At 47.7% G+C, this 21,880-nt stretch overlaps 1 protein-coding gene across 1 annotated transcript in view; it reads right to left on the reverse strand.

The window, feature by feature from the left end:
* The window catches only part of LOC142186988 (uncharacterized), a 74,617-nt gene that overhangs the window by 36,183 nt on the left and 16,554 nt on the right, over positions 1 to 21,880 (reverse strand). Inside the window, exons 3-10 of the mRNA XM_075261403.1 lie at positions 21,732 to 21,840; positions 17,072 to 17,623; positions 16,797 to 16,988; positions 16,493 to 16,696; positions 16,286 to 16,409; positions 8,918 to 9,093; positions 8,578 to 8,650; positions 8,394 to 8,488 (exon numbers count right to left, since the gene is read on the reverse strand). Coding sequence (XP_075117504.1) covers positions 8,394 to 8,488; positions 8,578 to 8,650; positions 8,918 to 9,093; positions 16,286 to 16,409; positions 16,493 to 16,696; positions 16,797 to 16,988; positions 17,072 to 17,623; positions 21,732 to 21,840 — 1,525 coding nt within the window. The remainder of the gene's footprint in view (positions 1 to 8,393; positions 8,489 to 8,577; positions 8,651 to 8,917; positions 9,094 to 16,285; positions 16,410 to 16,492; positions 16,697 to 16,796; positions 16,989 to 17,071; positions 17,624 to 21,731; positions 21,841 to 21,880) is intronic.

Here is a 21,880-nt window from a genome sequence, read left to right on the forward strand (position 1 = left end):
TCTACCTGCTGACTGTCTGGTACATGTATGAGTACAGGAGCTCCACCCCCTATATAGATGTACCCCAGGACTCAGCAGCGCCATCTACCTGCTGACTGTCTGGTACATGTATGAGTACAGGAGCAGCGAGCTCCACCCCCTATATAGATGTACCCCAGGACTCAGCAGCGCCATCTACCTGCTGACTGTCTGGTACATGTATGAGTGCAGGAGCGGCGAGCTCCACCCCCTATATAGATGTACCCCAGGACTCAGCAGCGCCATCTACCTGCTGACTGTCTGGTACATGTATGAGTACAGGAGTGGTGAGCTCCACCCCCTATATAGATGTAGCCCAGGACTCAGCAGCGCCATCTACCGGCTGACTGTCTGGTACATTTATGAGTACAGGAGCGGCGAGCTCCACCCCCTATATACATGTACCCCAGGACTCAGCAGCGCCATCTACCTGCTGACTGTCTGGTACATGTATGAGTACAGGAGCGGTGAGCTCCACCCCCTATATAGATGTACCCCAGGACTCAGCAGCGCCATCTACCTGCTGACTGTCTGGTACATGTATGAGAAAAGGAGCTCCACCCCCTATATAGATGTACTCCAGGACTCAGCAGCGCCATCTACCTGCTGACTGTCTGGTACATGTATGAGTGCAGGAGCGGCGAGCTCCACCCCCTATATAGATGTACCCCAGGACTCAGCAGCGCCATCTACCTGCTGACTGTCTGGTACATGTATGAGTGCAGGAGCGGTGAGCTCCACCCCCTATATACATATGCCCCAGGACTCAGCAGCGCCATCTACCTGCTGACTGTCTGGTACATGTATGAGTGCAGGAGCGGTGAGCTCCACCCCCTATATAGATGTACCCCAGGACTCAGCAGCGCCATCTACCTGCTGACTGTCTGGTACATGTATGAGTGCAGGAGCGGCGAGCTCCACTCCCTATATAGATGTACCCCAGGACTCAGCAGCGCCATCTACCTGCTGACTGTCTGGTACATGTATGAGTACAGGAGCTCCACCCCCTATATAGATATACCCCAGGACTCAGCAGCGCCATCTACCTGCTGACTGTCTGGTACATGTATGAGTACAGGAGCGGCGAGCTCCACCCCCTATATAGATGTACCCCAGGACTCAGCAGCGCCATCTACCTGCTGACTGTCTGGGACATGTATGAGTACAGGAGCGGCGAGCTCCACCTCTATATAGATGTACCCCAGGACTCAGCAGCGCCATCTACCTGCTGACTGTCTGCTACATGTATGAGTGCAGGAGCTCCACCCCCTATACAGATGTACCCCAGGACTCAGCAGCGCCATCTACCTGCTGACTGTCTGGTACATGTATGAGTACAGGAGCAGCGAGCTCCACCCCCTATATAGATGTACCCCAGGACTCATCAGCGCCATCTACCTGCTGACTGTATGGTACATGTATGAGTACAGGAGCGGTGAGCTCCACCCCCTATATAGATGTACCCCAGGACTCAGCAGCGCCATCTACCTGCTGACTGTCTGGTAGATGTATGAGTGCAGGAGCGGGGAGCTCCACCCTCTATATAGATGTACCCCAGGACTCAGCAGCGCCATCTACCTGCTGACTGTCTGGTACATGTAAGAGTACAGGAGCGGTGAGCTCCACCCCCTATATAGATGTACCCCAGGACTCAGCAGCGCCCCCTACCTGCTGACTGTCTGGTACATGTATGAGTACAGGAGCTCCACCCCCTATATAGCTGTACCCCAGGACTCAGCAGCGCCATCTACCTGCTGACTGTCTGGTCCATGTATGAGTGCAGGAGCTCCACCCCCTATATAGATGTACCCCAGGACTCAGCAGCGCCATCTACCTGCTGACTGTCTGGGACATGTAAGAGTACAGGAGCGGTGAGCTCCACCCCCTATATAGATGTACCCCAGGACTCAGCAGCGCCATCTACCTGCTGACTGTCTGGTACATGTATGAGTACAGGAGCGGCGAGCTCCACCCCCTATATAGATGTACCCCAGGACTCAGCAGCGCCATCTACCTGCTGACTGTCTGGTACATGTATGAGTACAGGGGCGGTGAGCTCCACCCCCTATATAGATGTACCCCAGGACTCAGCAGCGCCATCTACCTGCTGACTGTCTGGTACATGTATGAGTACAGGAGCGGTGAGCTCCACCCCCTATATAGATGTACCCCAGGACTCAGCAGTGCCATCTACCTGCTGACTGTCTGGTACATGTATGAGTACAGGAGCGGCGAGCTCCACCCCCTATATAGATGTGCCCCAGGACTCAGCAGCGCCATCTACCGGCTGACTGTCTGGTACATGTATGAGTGCAGGAGCTCCACCCCCTATATAGATGTACCCCAGGACTCAGCAGCGCCATCTACCTGCTGACTGTCTGGTACATGTATGAGTACAGGAGCGGCGAGCTCCACCCCCTATATAGATGTGCCCCAGGACTCAGCAGCGCCATCTACCGGCTGACTGTCTGGTACATGTATGAGTGCAGGAGCGGTGAGCTCCACCCCCTATATAGATGTACCCCAGGACTCAGCAGCGCCATCTACCGGCTGACTGTCTGGTACATGTATGAGTGCAGGAGCTCCACCCCCTATATAGATGTACCCCAGGACTCAGCAGCGCCATCTACCTGCTGACTGTCTGGTACATGTATGAGTACAGGAGCGGCGAGCTCCACCCCCTATATAGATGTACCCCAGGACTCAGCAGCGCCATCTACCTGCTGACTGTCTGCTACATGTATGAGTGCAGGAGCTCCACCCCCTATATAGATGTACCCCAGGACTCAGCAGCGCTATCTACCTGCTGACTGTCTGGTACATGTATGAGTGCAGGGGCGGCGAGCTCCACCCCCTATATAGATGTACCCCAGGACTCAGCAGCGCCATCTACCTGCTGACTGTCTGGTACATGTATGAGTGCAGGAGCGGGGAGCTCCACCCCCTATATAGATGTACCCCAGGACTCAGCAGCGCCATCTACCTGCTGACTGTCTGGTACATGTATGATTACAGGAGCGGTGAGCTCCACCCCCTATATAGATGTACCCCAGGACTCAGCAGTGCCATCTACCTGCTGACTGTCTGCTACATGTATGAGTGCAGGAGCGGCGAGCTCCACCCCCTATATAGATGTACTCCAGGACTCAGCAGCGCCATCTACCTGCTGACTGTCTGGTACATGTATGAGTGCAGGAGCTCCACCCCCTATATAGATGTACTCCAGGACTCAGCAGTGCCATCTACCTGCTGACTGTCTGGTACATGTATGAGTGCAGGAGCGGCGAGCTCCACCCCCTATATAGATGTACCCCAGGACTCAGCAGCGCCATCTACCTGCTGACTGTATGGTACATGTATGAGTACAGGAGCTCCACCCCCTATATAGATATACCCCAGGACTCAGCAGCGCCATCTACCTGCTGACTGTCTGGTACATGTATGAGTACAGGAGCGGCGAGCTCCACCCCCTATATAGATGTACCCCAGGACTCAGCAGCGCCATCTACCTGCTGACTGTCTGGTACATGTATGAGTGCAGGAGTGGCGAGCTCCACCCCCTATATAGATGTACCCCAGGACTCAGCAGCGCCATCTACCTGCTGACTGTCTGGTACATGTATGAGTGCAGGAACGGTGAGCTCCGCCCCCTATATAGATGTCCCCCAGGACTCAGCAGCGCCATCTACCTGCTGACTGTCTGGTACATGTATGAGTGCAGGAGCGGCGAGCTCCACCCCCTATATAGATGTGCCCCAAGACTCAGCAGCGCCATCTACCTTCTGACTGTCTGGTACATGTATGAGTGCAGGAGCGGTGAGCTCCACCCCCTATATACATGTACCCCAGGACTCAGCAGCGCCATCTACCTGCTGACTGTCTGGTACATGTATGAGTACAGGAGCGGCGAGCTCCACCCCCTATATAGATGTACCCCAGGACTCAGCAGCGCCATCTACCTGCTGACTGTCTGGTACATGTATGAGTGCAGGAGCGGGGAGCTCCACCCCCTATATAGATGTACCCCAGGACTCAGCAGCGCCATCTACCTGCTGACTGTCTGGGACATGTAAGAGTACAGGAGCGGTGAGCTCCACCCCCTATATAGATGTACCCCAGGACTCAGCAGCGCCATCTACCTGCTGACTGTATGGTACATGTAAGAGTACAGGAGCGGTGAGCTCCACCCCCTATATAGATGTACCCCAGGACTCAGCAGCGCCATCTACCTGCTGACTGTCTGGTACATGTATGAGTGCAGGAGCGGTGAGCTCCACCCCCTATATAGATGTACCCCAGGACTCAGCAGTGCCATCTACCTGCTGACTGTCTGGTACATGTATGAGTACAGGAGCAGCGAGCTCCACCCCCTATATAGATGTACCCCAGGACTCAGCAGTGCCATCTACCTGCTGACTGTCTGGTACATGTATGAGTACAGGAGCAGCGAGCTCCACCCCCTATATAGATGTACCCCAGGACTCAGCAGCGCCATCTACCTGCTGACTGTCTGGTACATGTATGAGTGCAGGAGCGGCGAGCTCCACCCCCTATATAGATGTACCCCAGGACTCAGCAGCGCCATCTACTTGCTGACTGTCTGGGACATGTATGAGTGCAGGAGCGGGGAGCTCCACCCCCTATATACATATGCCCCAGGACTCAGCAGCGCCATCTACCTGCTGACTGTCTGGTACATGTATGAGTGCAGGAGATCCACCCCCTATATAGATGTACCCCAGGACTCAGCAGCGCCATCTACCTGCTGACTGTCTGGTACATGTATGAGTGCAGGAACGGTGAGCTCCACCCCCTATATAGATGTACCCCAGGACTCAGCAGCGCCATCTACCTGCTGACTGTCTGGTACATGTATGAGTGCAGGAGCTCCACCCCCTATATAGATGTACCCCAGGACTCAGCAGCGCCATCTACCTGCTGACTGTCTGGTACATGTATGAGTGCAGGAGCGGCAAGCTGCACCCCCTATATACATGTGCCCCAGGACTCAGCAGCGCCATCTACCTGCTGACTGTCTGGTACATGTATGAGTACAGGAGCTCCACCCCCTATATAGATGTACCCCAGGACTCAGCAGCGCCATCTACCTGCCGACTGTCTGGGACATGTATGAGTGCAGGAGCGGCGAGCTCCACCACCTATATAGATGTACCCCAGGACTCAGCAGCGCCATCTACCTGCTGACTGTCTTGTACATGTATGAGTACAGGAGCCGCGAGCTCCACCCCCTATATAGATGTACCCCAGGACTCAGCAGCGCCATCTACCTGCCGACTGTCTGGTACATGTATGAGTGCAGGAGCGGCGAGCTCCACCCCCTATATAGATGTACCCCAGGACTCAGCAGCGCCATCTACCTGCTGACTGTCTGGTACATGTATGAGTACAGGAGCGGTGAGCTCCACCCCCTATATAGATGTACCCCAGGACTCAGCAGCGCCATCTACCTGCTGATTGTCTGGGACATGTATGAGTGCAGGAGCTCCACCCCCTATATAGATGTACCCCAGGACTCAGCAGCGCCATCTACCTGCTGACTGTCTGGTACATGTATGAGTGCAGGAGCGGTGAGCTCCACCCCCTATATACATGTACCCCAGGACTCAGCAGCGCCATCTACCTGCTGACTGTCTGGTACATGTATGAGTACAGGAGCGGTGAGCTCCACCCCCTATATAGATGTGCCCCAGGACTCAGCAGCGCCATCTACCTGCTGACTGTCTGGTACATGTATGAGTGCAGGAGCGGCGAGCTCCACCCCCTATATAGATGTGCCCCAAGACTCAGCAGCGCCATCTACCTGCTGACTGTCTGGTACATGTATGAGTACAGGAGCTCCACCCCCTATATAGATGTACCCCAGGACTCAGCAGCGCCATCTACCTGCTGACTGTCTGGTACATGTATGAGTGCAGGAGCTCCACCCCCTATATACATGTACCCCAGGACTCAGCAGCGCCATCTACCTGCTGACTGTCTGGTACATGTATGAGTGCAGGAGCTCCACCCCCTATATACATGTACCCCAGGACTCAGCAGCGCCATCTACCTGCTGACTGTCTGGTACATGTATGAGTGCAGGAGCGGCGAGCTCCACCCCCTATATAGATGTGCCCCAAGACTCAGCAGCGCCATCTACCTGCTGACTGTCTGGTACATGTATGAGTGCAGGAGCGGTGAGCTCCACCCCCTATATACATGTACCCCAGGACTCAGCAGCGCCATCTACCTGCTGACTGTCTGGTACATGTATGAGTACAGGAGCGGCGAGCTCCACCCCCTATATACATGTACCCCAGGACTCAGCAGCGCCATCTACCTGCTGACTGTCTGGTACATGTATGAGTGCAGGAGCGGCGAGCTCCACCCCCTATATAGATGTACCCCAGGACTCAGCAGCGCCATCTACCTGCTGACTGTCTGGTACATGTATGAGTGCAGGAGCGGGGAGCTCCACCCCCTATATAGATGGACCCCAGGACTCAGCAGCGCCATCTACCTGCTGACTGTCTGGTACATGTATGAGTACAGGAGCGGCGAGCTCCACCCCCTATATAGATGTACCCCAGGACTCAGCAGCACCATCTACCTGCTGACTGTCTGGTACATGTATGAGTACAGGAGCGGCGAGCTCCACCCCCTATATAGATGTACCCCAGGACTCAGCAGCGCCATCTACCTGCTGACTGTCTGGTACATGTATGAGTACAGGAGCGGCGAGCTCCACCCCCTATATAGATGTACCCCAGGACTCAGCAGCGCCATCTACCTGCTGACTGTCTGGTACATGTATGAGTACAGGAGCGGGGAGCTCCACCCCCTATATAGATGTACCCCAGGACTCAGCAGCGCCATCTACCTGCTGACTGTCTGGTACATGTATGAGTGCAGGAGCTCCACCCCCTATATAGATGTACCCCAGGACTCAGCAGCGCCATCTACCTGCTGACTGTCTGGTACATGTATGAGTACAGGAGCTCCACCCCCTATATAGATGTACTCCAGGACTCAGCAGCGCCATCTATCTGCTGACTTTCTGGTACATGTATGAGTACAGGAGCGGCGAGCTCCACCCCCTATATAGATGTACCCCAGGACTCAGCAGCGCCATCTACCTGCTGACTGTCTGGTACATGTATGAGTGCAGGAGCGGTGAGCTCCACCCCCTATATAGATGTACCCCAGGACTCAGCAGCGCCCCCTACCTGCTGACTGTCTGGTACATGTATGAGTGCAGGAGCGGTGAGCTCCACCCCCTATATAGATGTACCCCAGGACTCAGCAGCGCCATCTACCTGCTGACTGTCTGGTACATGTATGAGTGCAGGAGCGGCGAGCTCCACCCCCTATATAGATGTACCCCAGGACTCAGCAGCGCCATCTACCTGCTGACTGTCTGGTACATGTATGAGTGCAGGAGCGGCGAGCTCCACCCCCTATATAGATGTACCCCAGGACTCAGCAGCGCCATCTACCTGCTGACTGTCTGGTACATGTATGAGTACAGGAGCGGCGAGCTCCACCCCCTATATAGATGTACCCCAGGACTCAGCAGCGCCCCCTACCTGCTGACTGTCTGGTACATGTATGAGTGCAGGAGCGGTGAGCTCCACCCCCTATATAGATGTACCCCAGGACTCAGCAGCGCCATCTACCTGCTGACTGTCTGGTACATGTATGAGTGCAGGAGCGGCGAGCTCCACCCCCTATATAGATGTACCCCAGGACTCAGCAGCGCCATCTACCTGCTGACTGTCTGGTACATGTATGAGTGCAGGAGCGGCGAGCTCCACCCCCTATATAGATGTACCCCAGGACTCAGCAGCGCCATCTACCTGCTGACTGTCTGGTACATGTATGAGTACAGGAGCGGCGAGCTCCACCCCCTATATAGATGTACCCCAGGACTCAGCAGCGCCATCTACCTGCTGACTGTCTGGTACATGTATGAGTGCAGGAGCGGCGAGCTCCACCCCCTATATAGATGTACCCCAGGACTCAGCAGCGCCATCTACCTGCTGACTGTCTGGTATATGTATGAGTGCAGGAGCTCCACCCCCTATATAGATGTACCCCAGGACTCAGCAGCGCTATCTACCTGCTGACTGTCTGGTACATGTATGAGTGCAGGAGCTCCACCCCCTATATAGATGAACCCCAGGACTCAGCAGCGCCATCTACCTGCTGACTGTCTGGTACATGTATGAGTGCAGGAGCTCCACCCCCTATATAGATGTACCCCAGGACTCAGCAGCGCTATCTACCTGCTGACTGTCTGGTACATGTATGAGTACAGGAGCAGCGAGCTCCACCCCCTATATAGATGTAGCCCAGGACTCAGCAGCGCCACCTACCTGCTGACTGTTTGGGACATTCTCCTCCGGGCAGTCCTGGGAATACAGAGGGCTCAGGGGACATCTCTCGGGGGGATTTCTGTCATGGAGTCCATCTGTGGAGACACAAATTGATACAATGACTGCATGGGATGAGGAGGTGATGGGAGTTGTAGTATCTGGAGGACCCTTAGACCCTCCTTACACTGCTGATCGGCCCAGACATCCGTCTCCTCTTCATCTATAACCTCAATCTTAATGTCCATCAGATCTTCACCCTAAACAGAGGAGACATAATGGAGAAAGACTTTTGGTTCAGTCACTTTATGGTCAGATCTTGGGGAGACTTTCCGGGACTTCCATATTCATAATCTGTCCTTAGGATATGACAATACGTAACACGAATTCTCACCCAGCGCTGCAACCGCTTTCCTGTGCCGATGACATCACATTCATCAGTCACATGGTACAGAAACAGCTCGATCCCATTCAAGTGAGTGGGGCAGAGCTACCATATGAGGCACAGGCGGCCCTACAGTACGTACATGGTCACGACCATCCATTGATGTGCGGAGGTCCCAGGTATGGTCCCCACCAATGAGATAAACCCCTTTACTGGCATCTACCAAAGGGTTCTCAGAGACCTTCTCCTCCGGGCAGTCCTGGGAATACAGAGGACTCAGGGTACAACTCTCGGGGAGATTACTCCGGCTGAATCCATCTGTGGAGACACAAACACAGTGACGGACTATATTATCTGGAATGGCCGGTGCGAGGCAGACAGGACAGAAGGGGCCAACACCTAGAACAAGGAAAAGGGGCTCATCTGCATAATACACCCGGGGTAGCAAAGTGCGAGCGAACTGACCTGGTGCTTGTATTACCTACATCAATATATTCACCTAATCCCAAATATACTTTGTGGTGGAGGGGTGCCTATAGTTAAGTCTGCTGCCCCCCCATCAGCTGTTCTCAGCAGCGTTTGCCCCCAGACCTATAAAGTGAAGGGGTCTGGACACTGCAGCAGAACTGCCCGAATCCACGATGGAGCCGTCTGCACTGCGGGGACTAACCCCAAAAAGGAAGGACTGATGGGCGCGACTGAGGATGTGTCAGCTCATTGTGTGTACTTGTGTGTAGTGGAGAGGTGTATGCCTGTATACATGTATATAGTGAGTGTGTATACATACAGATAGCCACATGTCAGCTCATTGTGTGCAGTGGAGAGGGGTAAGCCTGTATACATGTATATAGTGAGTGTGTGTGTATATATACATATATACATATATATATATATATATATATATATATATAGCCACATGTCAGCTCATTGTGTGTACTTGTGTGTAGTGGAGAGGTGTAAGCCTGTATACATGTATATAGTGAGTGTGTATACATACAGGTAGCCACGTCAGCTCATTGTGTGTACTTGTGTGTAATGGAGAGGGGTAAGCCTGTATACGTGTATACAGTAAGTGTGTGTGTGTGTGTGTATATATATATATATATATATATATATATATATACAGATAGCCACATGTCAGCTCATTGTGTGTACTTGTGTGTAGTGGAGAGGTGTATGCCTGTATACATGTATATATTGAGTGTGTATACATACAGATAGCCACATGTCAGCTCATTGTGTGCAGTGGAGAGGGGTAAGCCTGTATACATGTATATAGTGAGTGTGTATACATACAGATAGCCACGTCAGCTCATTGTGTGTACTTGTGTGTAATGGAGAGGGGTAAGCCTGTATACATGTATATAGTGAGTGTGTATACATACAGATAGCCACGTCAGCTCATTGTGTGTACTTGTGTGTAATGGAGAGGGGTAAGCCTGTATACGTGTATACAGTGAGTGTGTGTGTGTGTGTGTATATATATATATATATATATATATATATATATATATATATATATACACAGATAGCCACATGTCAGCTCATTGTGTGTACTTGTGTGTAGTGGAGAGGTGTATGCCTATATACATGTATATAGTGAGTGTGTATACATACTGTGGGGGGCTAACAATATCTTATGAAAAATTATGTATAGAGGTGGGGGCTGAGATTGTTCTATCTGTCCAGAGATGAGCAGTTTGGAACTTGCCAGACTGGTTATTTAGACACTATGCTCTGTGTATTGGGTGATGCTATCTTACAAAGTACGGAGACAGATTGGCTGGGACCAGGGGCATTGTTAGGAAAAGATCAAAGACGAAAGACCCCTTTTCAGATAAAGGAAGAAGAGAAGGGTAATTAAGCTAATTGTCTCCAACGAAGATGTAAACATAGGATGTCTATTGTCTTTAGAATGCCTTGAGATATACAGCTAGAGAGAGAGACTGTGGGGTGGTAGTTTCCTGTTGGAATGTACTAATTAGATGTAATTAGGCCTTAGCCAATGAGAAGATGCTAGGTTATGTTACTATGTCATTAGAATAACCCAACCTGTATAAATACTACCTCTCTGTAACAATAAATCAGAAAACATTTTGATACACCACCATCTGTGTCTTTGTGGTTCTCCAGGCTAAGGATGGCTGTAGCCGATCTTGGCCTGTTATTTAATTTGAAACTACAACAACATAAGCTTGGGGGTCTTGTGCCCCCAACAGAAATTGTCGCCCAACGTGAGGGCGTTGGTGATCGTTTGATGTGCAGCCGATAGTGTACTGATCCACTCACCAACCGATTTGGAGACGGGCCCGGCAGGCCCTCAGATAAATAAATCAGCGCTGAAAGAAAGGTAAGCGTTTGCTTTACCAAATAATCTGAGTTCCTACGTGTCCTGAATCCTGTGTGTTGATAAGCGAGGTTAGTGCTGCATATAGTATAAAAAGCGATGCCATTTTATATAGCTCGGAAGAACCAAAAGCGCATGTTGTTGTAGCGGGGTGGGAAATGTTATACCTCATTCTTTGTATACTGTCCATGCTGTCATTTGGTTGATACATCTGTTATAAAGTGTATAAGGCGGTACAGGAGGGAGAGTCAGTCTCTATCCTTAAACGATAGAAAAATAGAGGTCTGTGTGGCCCTAGAAAATGTGACGGGTCTGTGTGGCCCTAGAATTGTAGAAAACATAAGTTGCCGCCCAAAAGTAAAAATGAAATTTTTTAAGAGATAGGACTGTTTGACAGTAAATTTTGGGAACCAATGGAGATTAGATCATGCAGGACAAATACAGGAGCATAAGTTACAAAGGGAAATGTATGCTCTGATTGAAGAACAGAATGGGAGGAGTGCAGAGTCAGCCGGTATGGAAATCAGCCCTAGAGATAGTTTAAGGAAAGAACAGTTAGAAAAGGAGGTGATAAACTGCTGATAAGATATTGAATAGTTGGATAACATTAAGTAAGGGTATAGAAAAGAATGGTTACAGAAATAAGGTATTAAGTGTTTGTATATTTTCCTTAGTGTAAGGGAATGTATAGTGAGCACCCACTCACAGTCCAGTTAAAGGGTTAATGTGGCCTGCACATAACATTGTGTTGTTGGTGCTATGTGAGTGATAATGAATGTCAGGGCCCCTCCCCCTTCCCCCCTTATCTCCACCAGAGGTATACAGGATACAGGTTTTGCTAGAATTCAACAGAAGGGGGAGGGGAGACACGGCAGGTAACTAAGATGTCAGCTATAAGTGATAGATTGTAACACCACTGGTATAATGTATGGAGAATTATGAATATATGGTTTAATAATTTGTAACTGTATAGTGTAAGCTGTTGTTCGCAATGCCAGTGTTTGAGCTTTAAAGACTTGTGTAAGAGTATAGTGAGGTGTTACAGTGGTAAAAACTTTGATTGGAATCTCATAAAAAAATTTTTTTTAAAGTCTGGCAGTTGGCCCTCAAGGCAAACCTCAAATATAGTGTAAGAGGTTCTGAACATCTGTGGTAATTAGATGAGTGGGGTCTGCCATGGAAATATTAAAAAACTGCACAAAGATATTAATATGTAATGTTGGTATCAGTATTGGCTGTTTAAATCATATTTAATGCCTTTAGAATTGGATTAATGGCATAAATTTGAGATAATCATTATTATGTTTATTTTATAGTGATATACAAATTGAAACAAATTGAAGATAAAGGCATCTATTTACAGGTTTTGGTTTGTTTTCTCCTCAATATTCAGCTGTGCAGGAATTATAACTAACCCTGTGATTATTTGTAGGAAAAGAAGAATAAGATCCGGCCATCCTGAGACAATAAGTGATATCACTGTACAAAATATATGAAAAGTCCAAAAGTTCTTTATGATTCAATGGATGTGTGTGTGTCTGGAGCTCCAGTGTGAAGTTTGCATGGAAAGTGAATGGGCCCATATGTGTGTCAATTCTATGTACAGGTTTCATGTGTTTGCTATATGTACATGCTCTGTTTATCCATTTTTAGTCTCCACAGGGAGCAGATGAAGAGATTGACTGCTGAAACCCCACAAAGGGTGATGACAAGTAGATATACAAGGGAAATATAAAACTTCTTTCCATTACTGAATACATATATGTGTGTTTTGGTGAATATGAGATGTACTTGGTCATTGTTATTCAGATGATCCTTCTGATATGGGAAAAAGGCACCAGAAGGGTAGGCAATGCATGTGAGCTATCTAATATGTACACACAGGTAAAGATAAATTGCAGTTTTGCAAAACAAAAGTGGTGTTTCTGCAACAGTGTTTGCTACAAGGTGATAGACATCTGACTAAGTAGATTAGAAGTCACTCGAATATCTGCCCTGTAATGTTTTTTTTTGTGTGTATAAATTTTTGTTAGGACGGGGGAGGGGGAGATAGATTTGATCCTTTAAGGTTTTTGCTTTCTCTGCTGATATATTTTGAGCATTTAATGAATTAGTTGTAATTCCGGAATGATTAGAAGTTTTAGAGAATTGAATTTACTTAGGTTTGTATAAATTAGTCTGAATACAGGTTTGACAAGTTTTGGAAAGAGCCAGCCAGCCACTTACAATGGCTGGACCCTCAGACTACAGTGTCTTAATTAGTGTCTTAATTAGGTTTCAAAAGTCCTATTGTATAACGGCTAAGGGCAAATAAGAGTATTGTACTGCCCTGAATAGCTTAAAGTGAGACACTGGAAATCTAATTAGAAGTGTCTGTTATTATCACGTTAACTAAAAGAGTCAAAAGAAGTGATAGCAGAGATAGCCAGAGTATGAAAAAGATTAGACAAATGTTTTATGGGAAATTAAGTGAATGTGATATGTTGATAATTTTTTATTTTTTTTTTGTGCCACAGATAGACAGACATGAACCTGATGTGTTTTCCTCTATCAGAACGGTGGTAAGGCAATTCTTACACAGATAGACAGATGTCATATTTCTTTGGCAAGATAGAGCAACATGGAGTTTGCTCTACAATCCTCCTCAAACATCTAATTTCAGCGTTAATTGACTTTTGAATCCTGCAACTCTTTTACCAGTAGGAGTTCATGATTCAAAAGGGGGGGAGTAGATGATGAGAATTTTTTTTAATTTTTTTAATTATTAGTGAGATATTTTTTAAACTCCCTCAGAAGAGGCAGCTTCAGTCATGTTATTGATGCCCCATTGGAGAATCCTGACTATGAGATGTTTGTGGACGGTTCCAGGTACCTAACAGAAAAAGGCAAATTTGTTACAGGGTATGCTGTAGTCATTATATATGACACCATAGTATAAGAAGACCTTCCACCACACATGTCAGTATAAGATGCTGACCTTATAGAAGCCTGATAGCACAGCAAACATTTACACTGACTCCTGGTATGAGTATGGCATTGTACATGGTTCACAGGGCAAACCAATTAAGAATGGAAACTTAGTCAGTTGATGGTCGGCCACATTGCTCCCTAAGCAGTTGGAAATTGTGAAAGTCAGAACTCACCCAAAGGGAAGAGACCCTGAGAGTATTGGAAATGAAAAGGCTGATTAAGCAGCGGTACTACTGCCATGGAAGGGTCTCAACCAGGTGAGCATAGAATAGACCTAGCAGACCCCAAGGGGCTGTACTCTAAGGTGACTGGTGCCAGAGAATGTGAAGGAATGTGAAAATGGGGGATAGCAGCATACCCCCAAATGGCTGGTTTGGCCCACGGTAAGGTGCATGCCTCTTGAAATGCCATGGAGTCACTAGTGGGTGAACTATAGTTTGCCTCAGCTTTTGGAAGGGCTGCAGGGAATCACGTAAAAGCATGTCACATATGTGCTCTATACAATCCAGGGCAGGTAGTTAAAACACACCACATGCACACCAAAATCCCTGTATCCATTCTTGAGAATACAAGTAGTTTACATACAATTGCCTGAATCTGGAACGTACGAATATGTGTTGGTCTGTGTGGATTTGTTCTCAGGTTGGATCAGCCGAGCAACGACGCAGGTAACTGCCAAGAAATTGATATCTGAGCTTGTGTGTAGATTGCGGATACCTGAGATGAGAGAGTCTGATAGAGGTACATGTCTGTATTGGGGATTGAGCAGAGTTCAGGCAAAGTAGAAAAGGTTGAAGTGCACACTCAAGGTGCTTTATGGAAGGGTGCTTAGACTAAGGGTTGTATTTTCCCCAGACTTCACAACTTAAGTATGATAAGTACTGCCAGCTATGTCCAGAACTTGTGTCACAGACTGAAAGTAACATATGAACAGGCGTTTTCTTCTATTCTAGACCCTGTTTGATTTTTTTTGATTTTTTCAGGAACACATAGCTTGCAGGTGGTGATTGGGTGATAGTGAAAAGACATATCAGAAAGACGGCCCCTCCCAAGTGCTGATGACAACTGCCACCTCCGTCAAATTGGAGGATACCTGCTTCCCATTGTAAAAAGGTTCCTGAACCACGGCAGGAATGAAGAAATGGACATTTGTTTTTTGCTTTCCTAAAGGATAATGGGGATATGGCAAAACATTGTACAAATTGCCATGGGCATATTGTTTATATAGTGTTTTCTTTCAAGTTAATTTTGATATGTTTTAATAGATGTTATGATAAAGATAGATATGATTGGAAGACATTGTATGGGTATCAGATGGGGAATCCAGCAGATCTGGCAGCTAGTTGAATGTACTCATCTGATACAAATACATATGTCTAAATGGGGGAATTGTGGGGGGCTAACAATATCTTATGAAAAATTATGTATAGAGGTGGGGGCTGAGATTGTTCTATCTGTCCAGAGATGAGCAGTTTGGAACTTGCCAGACTGGTTATGTAGACACTATGCTCTGTGTATTGGGTGATGCTATCTTACAAAGTACGGAGACAGATTGGCTGGGACCAGGGGCATTGTTAGGAAAAGATCAAAGACCAAAGACCCCTTTTTAGATAAAGGAAGAAGAGAAGGGTAATTAAGCTAATTGTCTCCAACGAAGATGTAAACATAGGATGTCTATTGTCTTTAGAATGCCTTGAGATATACAGCTAGAGAGAGAGACTGTGGGGTGGTAGTTTCCTGTTGGAATGTACTAATTAGATGTAATTAGGCCTTAGCCAATGAGAAGATTCTAGGTTATGTTACTATGTCATTACAATAACCCAACCTGTATAAATACTACCTCTCTGTAACAATAAATCAGAATCCATTTTGATACACCACCATCTGTGTCTTCGTGATTCTCCAGGCCAAAGGATGGCTGTAGCCGATCTTGGCCTGTTATTTAATTTGAAACTACAACAACATAAGCTCTGAGGGTCTTGTGCCCCCAACAATACAGATAGCCACATGTCAGCTCATTGTGTGTACTTGTGTGTAGTGGACATGTGTATGCCTGTATACATGTATATAGTTGCTTCTACATAGATCCTTATATGTGCTCCTTAAGAATATGTATGCCCACCACATGAGATAATTAAGGCCCCAACACTGCAGCCAGTAGCCAACTGTGCCCATATAAATGTCTCCTCTTACCCGGTGACGTTAGGGGCCACTGATCCTCCATCATGACCTCCTTGTACCGATCCTCGTGTCCTTCTAAATACTCACACTCCTCCATGGAGAAATAGACAGCGACATCCTGACACCTTATAGGAACCTGACAAGACAATGATACAGTCATCACCTCGAGCCCTCCAGTGCTGTTACTGGAGAATTTCCCAGCATTCCCAGCAGTGTCACCTCTCCAGTCAGCAGCTCCAGCATCTTGTTGGTGAGTTCTAGAATCTTCTGCTCATGTATCAGGGAGAGAGGGGGAGGGGCTGTGATGGGGCCCCGGCTCCTGCTCCCTCCTCCTCCTGGCTCTGTGATGGGACCCCGGCTCCCTCCTCCTGACACACGGGATGTCACAGACTCACCAGACGACTTCTTCAGTACTGTGTACACCTGTGTATGGAGAGAGACACTACAGATCAGTACATAGTCTCTAAGACTCCTTCACCTCTTATAGTCAGAGATAAGGGGGGACGTCCTGTGAAGGTCTCACCTCTCCAGTTATAATATCCACGATCTCTAGGGTGAGATGTAACATCTCTGCAGCTATGTGGCTTCTGTCCTCCTCCATTCTTGGTGGGTCATTCTCCATCATCGCCTCCTTGTACCGATCCTCGTGTCCTTCTAAATACTCCCACTCCTCCATGGAGAAATAGACAGCGACATCCTGACACCTTATAGGAACCTGACAAGACAATGATACAGTCATCACCCCTCCCCCTCCAGTGCTGTTACTGTAGAATTTCCCAGCATTCCCAGCAGTGTCACCTCTCCAGTCAGCAGCTCAATCATCTTGTTGGTGAGTTCTAGAATCTTCTGCTCATGTATCAGGGAAAGAGGGGGAGGGGCTGTGATGGGGCCCCGGCTCCTGCTCCCTCCTCCTCCTGGCTCTGAGATGGGGCCCCGACTCCTGCTCCCTCCTCCTCCTGGCTCTGTGATGGGGCCCCGACTCCTGCTCCCTCCTCCTGGCTCTGTGATGGGGCCCCGACTCCTGCTCCCTCCTCCTGGCTCTGTGATGGGGCCCCGGCTCCTGCTCCCTCCTCCTCCTGGCTCTGTGATGGGGCCCCGGCTCCTCCTCCATCCTCCTCCTGGCTCTGTGATGGGGCCCCGGCTCCTGCTCCCTCCTCCTCCTGGCTCTGTGATGGGGCCCCGGCTCCTGCTCCCTCCTCCTCCTGGCTCTGTGATGGGGCCCCGGCTCCTCCTCCATCCTTCTCCTGGCTCTGTGGTGCGGCCCCGATTTCGGCTGCATCCCGCAGACTCCTGAATATGGCTGTTCGGAGTAACATCGACCTCCGTAGTCCACTTCACTTTTGTGTGTTCCTGTGCAAGGAAAAATAAAGTTAGGGAAAGAAATTCCTTTACAGGGGTTTGTAATTCTAATGAGCTCCCAATAGGAGAGGACATTAGTCTGTGGTCCATTGGGGTCTAACCCCCTGACCCTAAACAGATCAGCTGTTCTAGCACCACTCAGTGCTGGTTACAGGGAATTGCAGAGCCGCTCCAATTTCCCGAAATACAAACAGCCTGGAGACTACGGGAACAGCTGATCTGTACGGGGTGCGGGTGCCCATAGATCACATACAGATGAGCTACCCTATGGATCTCAGAATAACCCTGAAAACCAAAACGAATATTATTACACTTCTAAACTCATCTAGTAACTGAGAAGCGATAGTGTCCCTATATACAGTCCATAGTGTCCCTATATACAGTCCATAGTGTCCCTGCTCTTACAGGAAAGAATCCCTTCTATGTTGTTGGAGATGATAGAAATGTACTACAGTTACCTCTCCGCTCAGCAGATAGATGATAGAAATGTAGTACAGATACCTCTCCGCTCAGCAGATAGATGATAGAAATGTAGTACAGATACCTCTCCGCTCAGCAGGGAGATGATAGAAATGTAGTACAGATACCTCTCCGCTCAGCAGATAGATGATAGAAATGTAGTACAGATACCTCTCCGCTCAGCAGGGAGATGATAGAAATGTAGTACAGTTACCTCTCCGCTCAGCAGATAGATGATAGAAATGTAGTACAGATACCTCTCCGCTCAGCAGATAGATGATAGAAATGTAGTACAGTTACCTCTCCGCTCAGCAGATAGATGATAGAAATGTAGTACAGATACCTCTCCGCTCAGCAGGGAGATGATAGAAATGTAGTACAGATACCTCTCCGCTCAGCAGATAGATGATAGAAATGTAGTACAGATACCTCTCCGCTCAGCAGATAGATGATAGAAATGTAGTACAGATACCTCTCCGCTCAGCAGATACATGATAGAAATGTAGTACAGTTACCTCTCCGCTCAGCAGATAGATGATAGAAATGTAGTACAGATACCTCTCCGCTCAGCAGATACATGATAGAAATGTAGTACAGATACCTCTCCGCTCAGCAGATAGATGATAGAAATGTAGTACAGATACCTCTCCGCTCAGCAGATAGATGATAGAAATGTAGTACAGATACCTCTCCGCTCAGCAGATAGATGATAGAAATGTAGTACAGATACCTCTCCGCTCAGCAGATAGATGATAGAAATGTAGTACAGTTACCTCTCCGCTCAGCAGATAGATGATAGAAATGTAGTACAGATACCTCTCCGCTCAGCAGATACATGATAGAAATGTAGTACAGATACCTCTCCGCTCAGCAGATAGATGATAGAAATGTAGTACAGATACCTCTCCGCTCAGCAGATAGATGATAGAAATGTAGTACAGATACCTCTCCGCTCAGCAGGGAGATGATAGAAATGTAGTACAGATACCTCTCCGCTCAGCAGATAGATGATAGAAATGTAGTACAGATACCTCTCCGCTCAGCAGATAGATGATAGAAATGTAGTACAGATACCTCTCCGCTCAGCAGATAGATGATAGAAATGTAGTACAGATACCTCTCCGCTCAGCAGATAGATGATAGAAATGTAGTACAGATACCTCTCCGCTCAGCAGATAGATGATAGAAATGTAGTACAGATACCTCTCCGCTCAGCAGGGAGATGATAGAAATGTAGTACAGATACCTCTCCGCTCAGCAGATAGATGATAGAAATGTAGTACAGATACCTCTCCGCTCAGCAGATACATGATAGAAATGTAGTACAGATACCTCTCCGCTCAGCAGGGAGATGATAGAAATGTAGTACAGATACCTCTCCGCTCAGCAGATAGATGATAGAAATGTAGTACAGATACCTCTCCGCTCAGCAGGGAGATGATAGAAATGTAGTATAGTTACCTCTCCGCTCAGCAGATAGATGATAGAAATGTAGTACAGATACCTCTCCGCTCAGCAGATAGATGATAGAAATGTAGTACAGATACCTCTCCGCTCAGCAGGGAGATGATAGAAATGTAGTACAGATACCTCTCCGCTCAGCAGGGAGATGATAGAAATGTAGTACAGATACCTCTCCGCTCAGCAGATAGATGATAGAAATGTAGTACAGATACCTCTCCGCTCAGCAGATACATGATAGAAATGTAGTACAGATACCTCTCTGCTCAGCAGATAGATGATAGAAATGTAGTACAGATACCTCTCCGCTCAGCAGATAGATGATAGAAATGTAGTACAGTTACCTCTCCGCTCAGCAGGGAGATGATAGAAATGTAGTACAGATACCTCTCCGCTCAGCAGATAGATGATAGAAATGTAGTACAGATACCTCTCCGCTCAGCAGATAGATGATAGAAATGTAGTACAGATACCTCTCCGCTCAGCAGATAGAAATGTAGTACAGATACCTCTCCGCTCAGCAGATACATGATAGAAATGTAGTACAGATACCTCTCCGCTCAGCAGATAGATGATAGAAATGTAGTACAGATACCTCTCCGCTCAGCAGATAGATGATAGAAATGTAGTACAGATACCTCTCCGCTCAGCAGATAGATGATAGAAATGTAGTACAGATACCTCTCCGCTCAGCAGATAGATGATAGAAATGTAGTAAAGATACCTCTCCGCTCAGCAGATAGATGATAGAAATGTAGTACAGATACCTCTCCGCTCAGCAGATACATGATAGAAATGTAGTACAGATACCTCTCCGCTCAGCAGATAGATGATAGAAATGTAGTACAGATACCTCTCCGCTCAGCAGGGAGATGATAGAAATGTAGTACAGATACCTCTCCGCTCAGCAGATAGATGATAGAAATGTAGTACAGATACCCCTCCGCTCAGCAGATAGATGATAGAAATGTAGTACAGATACCTCTCCGCTCAGCAGATAGATGATAGAAATGTAGTACAGATACCTCTCCGCTCAGCAGATAGATGATAGAAATGTAGTACAGATACCTCTCCGCTCAGCAGGTAGATGATAGAAATGTAGTACAGATACCTCTCCGCTCAGCAGATAGATGATAGAAATGTAGTACAGATACCTCTCCGCTCAGCAGATAGATGATAGAAATGTAGTACAGTTACCTCTCCGCTCAGCAGATACATGATAGAAATGTAGTACAGATACCTCTCCGCTCAGCAGATAGATGATAGAAATGTAGTACAGATACCTCTCCGCTCAGCAGATAGATGATAGAAATGTAGTACAGATACCTCTCCGCTCAGCAGGGAGATGATAGAAATGTAGTACAGATACCTCTCCGCTCAGCAGGGAGATGATAGAAATGTAGTACAGATACCTCTCCGCTCAGCAGATAGATGATAGAAATGTAGTACAGATACCTCTCCGCTCAGCAGATAGAAATGTAGTACAGATACCTCTCCGCTCAGCAGATACATGATAGAAATGTAGTACAGATACCTCTCCGCTCAGCAGGGAGATGATAGAAATGTAGTACAGTTACCTCTCCGCTCAGCAGATAGATGATAGAAATGTAGTACAGATACCTCTCCGCTCAGCAGGGAGATGATAGAAATGTAGTACAGATACCTCTCCGCTCAGCAGATACATGATAGAAATGTAGTACAGATACCTCTCCGCTCAGCAGATAGATGATAGAAATGTAGTACAGATACCTCTCCGCTCAGCAGATAGATGATAGAAATGTAGTACAGATACCTCTCCGCTCAGCAGGGAGATGATAGAAATGTAGTACAGATACCTCTCCGCTCAGCAGATAGATGATAGAAATGTAGTACAGATACCTCTCCGCTCAGCAGATAGATGATAGAAATGTAGTACAGATACCTCTCCGCTCAGCAGGGAGATGATAGAAATGTAGTACAGTTACCTCTCCGCTCAGCAGATAGATGATAGAAATGTAGTACAGATACCTCTCCGCTCAGCAGATAGATGATAGAAATGTAGTACAGATACCTCTCCGCTCAGCAGATAGATGATAGAAATGTAGTACAGATACCTCTCCGCTCAGCAGATACATGATAGAAATGTAGTACAGATACCTCTCCGCTCAGCAGATAGATGATAGAAATGTAGTACAGTTACCTCTCCGCTCAGCAGGGAGATGATCTCCAAGGTGAAGTCTAACATTCTTCTGGCGATCTCATTGCTGTCCTTGTCCATCCTTACTGGGTCATTCAGGAGAAGGAGCATTCTGGAGGAGAAGAGGAGGAAACTGGACGACCTGGAGGATC

This window comes from Leptodactylus fuscus, unplaced genomic scaffold, assembly GCF_031893055.1.
Source record: "Leptodactylus fuscus isolate aLepFus1 unplaced genomic scaffold, aLepFus1.hap2 HAP2_SCAFFOLD_126, whole genome shotgun sequence".
Taxonomy (NCBI): domain Eukaryota; kingdom Metazoa; phylum Chordata; class Amphibia; order Anura; family Leptodactylidae; genus Leptodactylus; species Leptodactylus fuscus.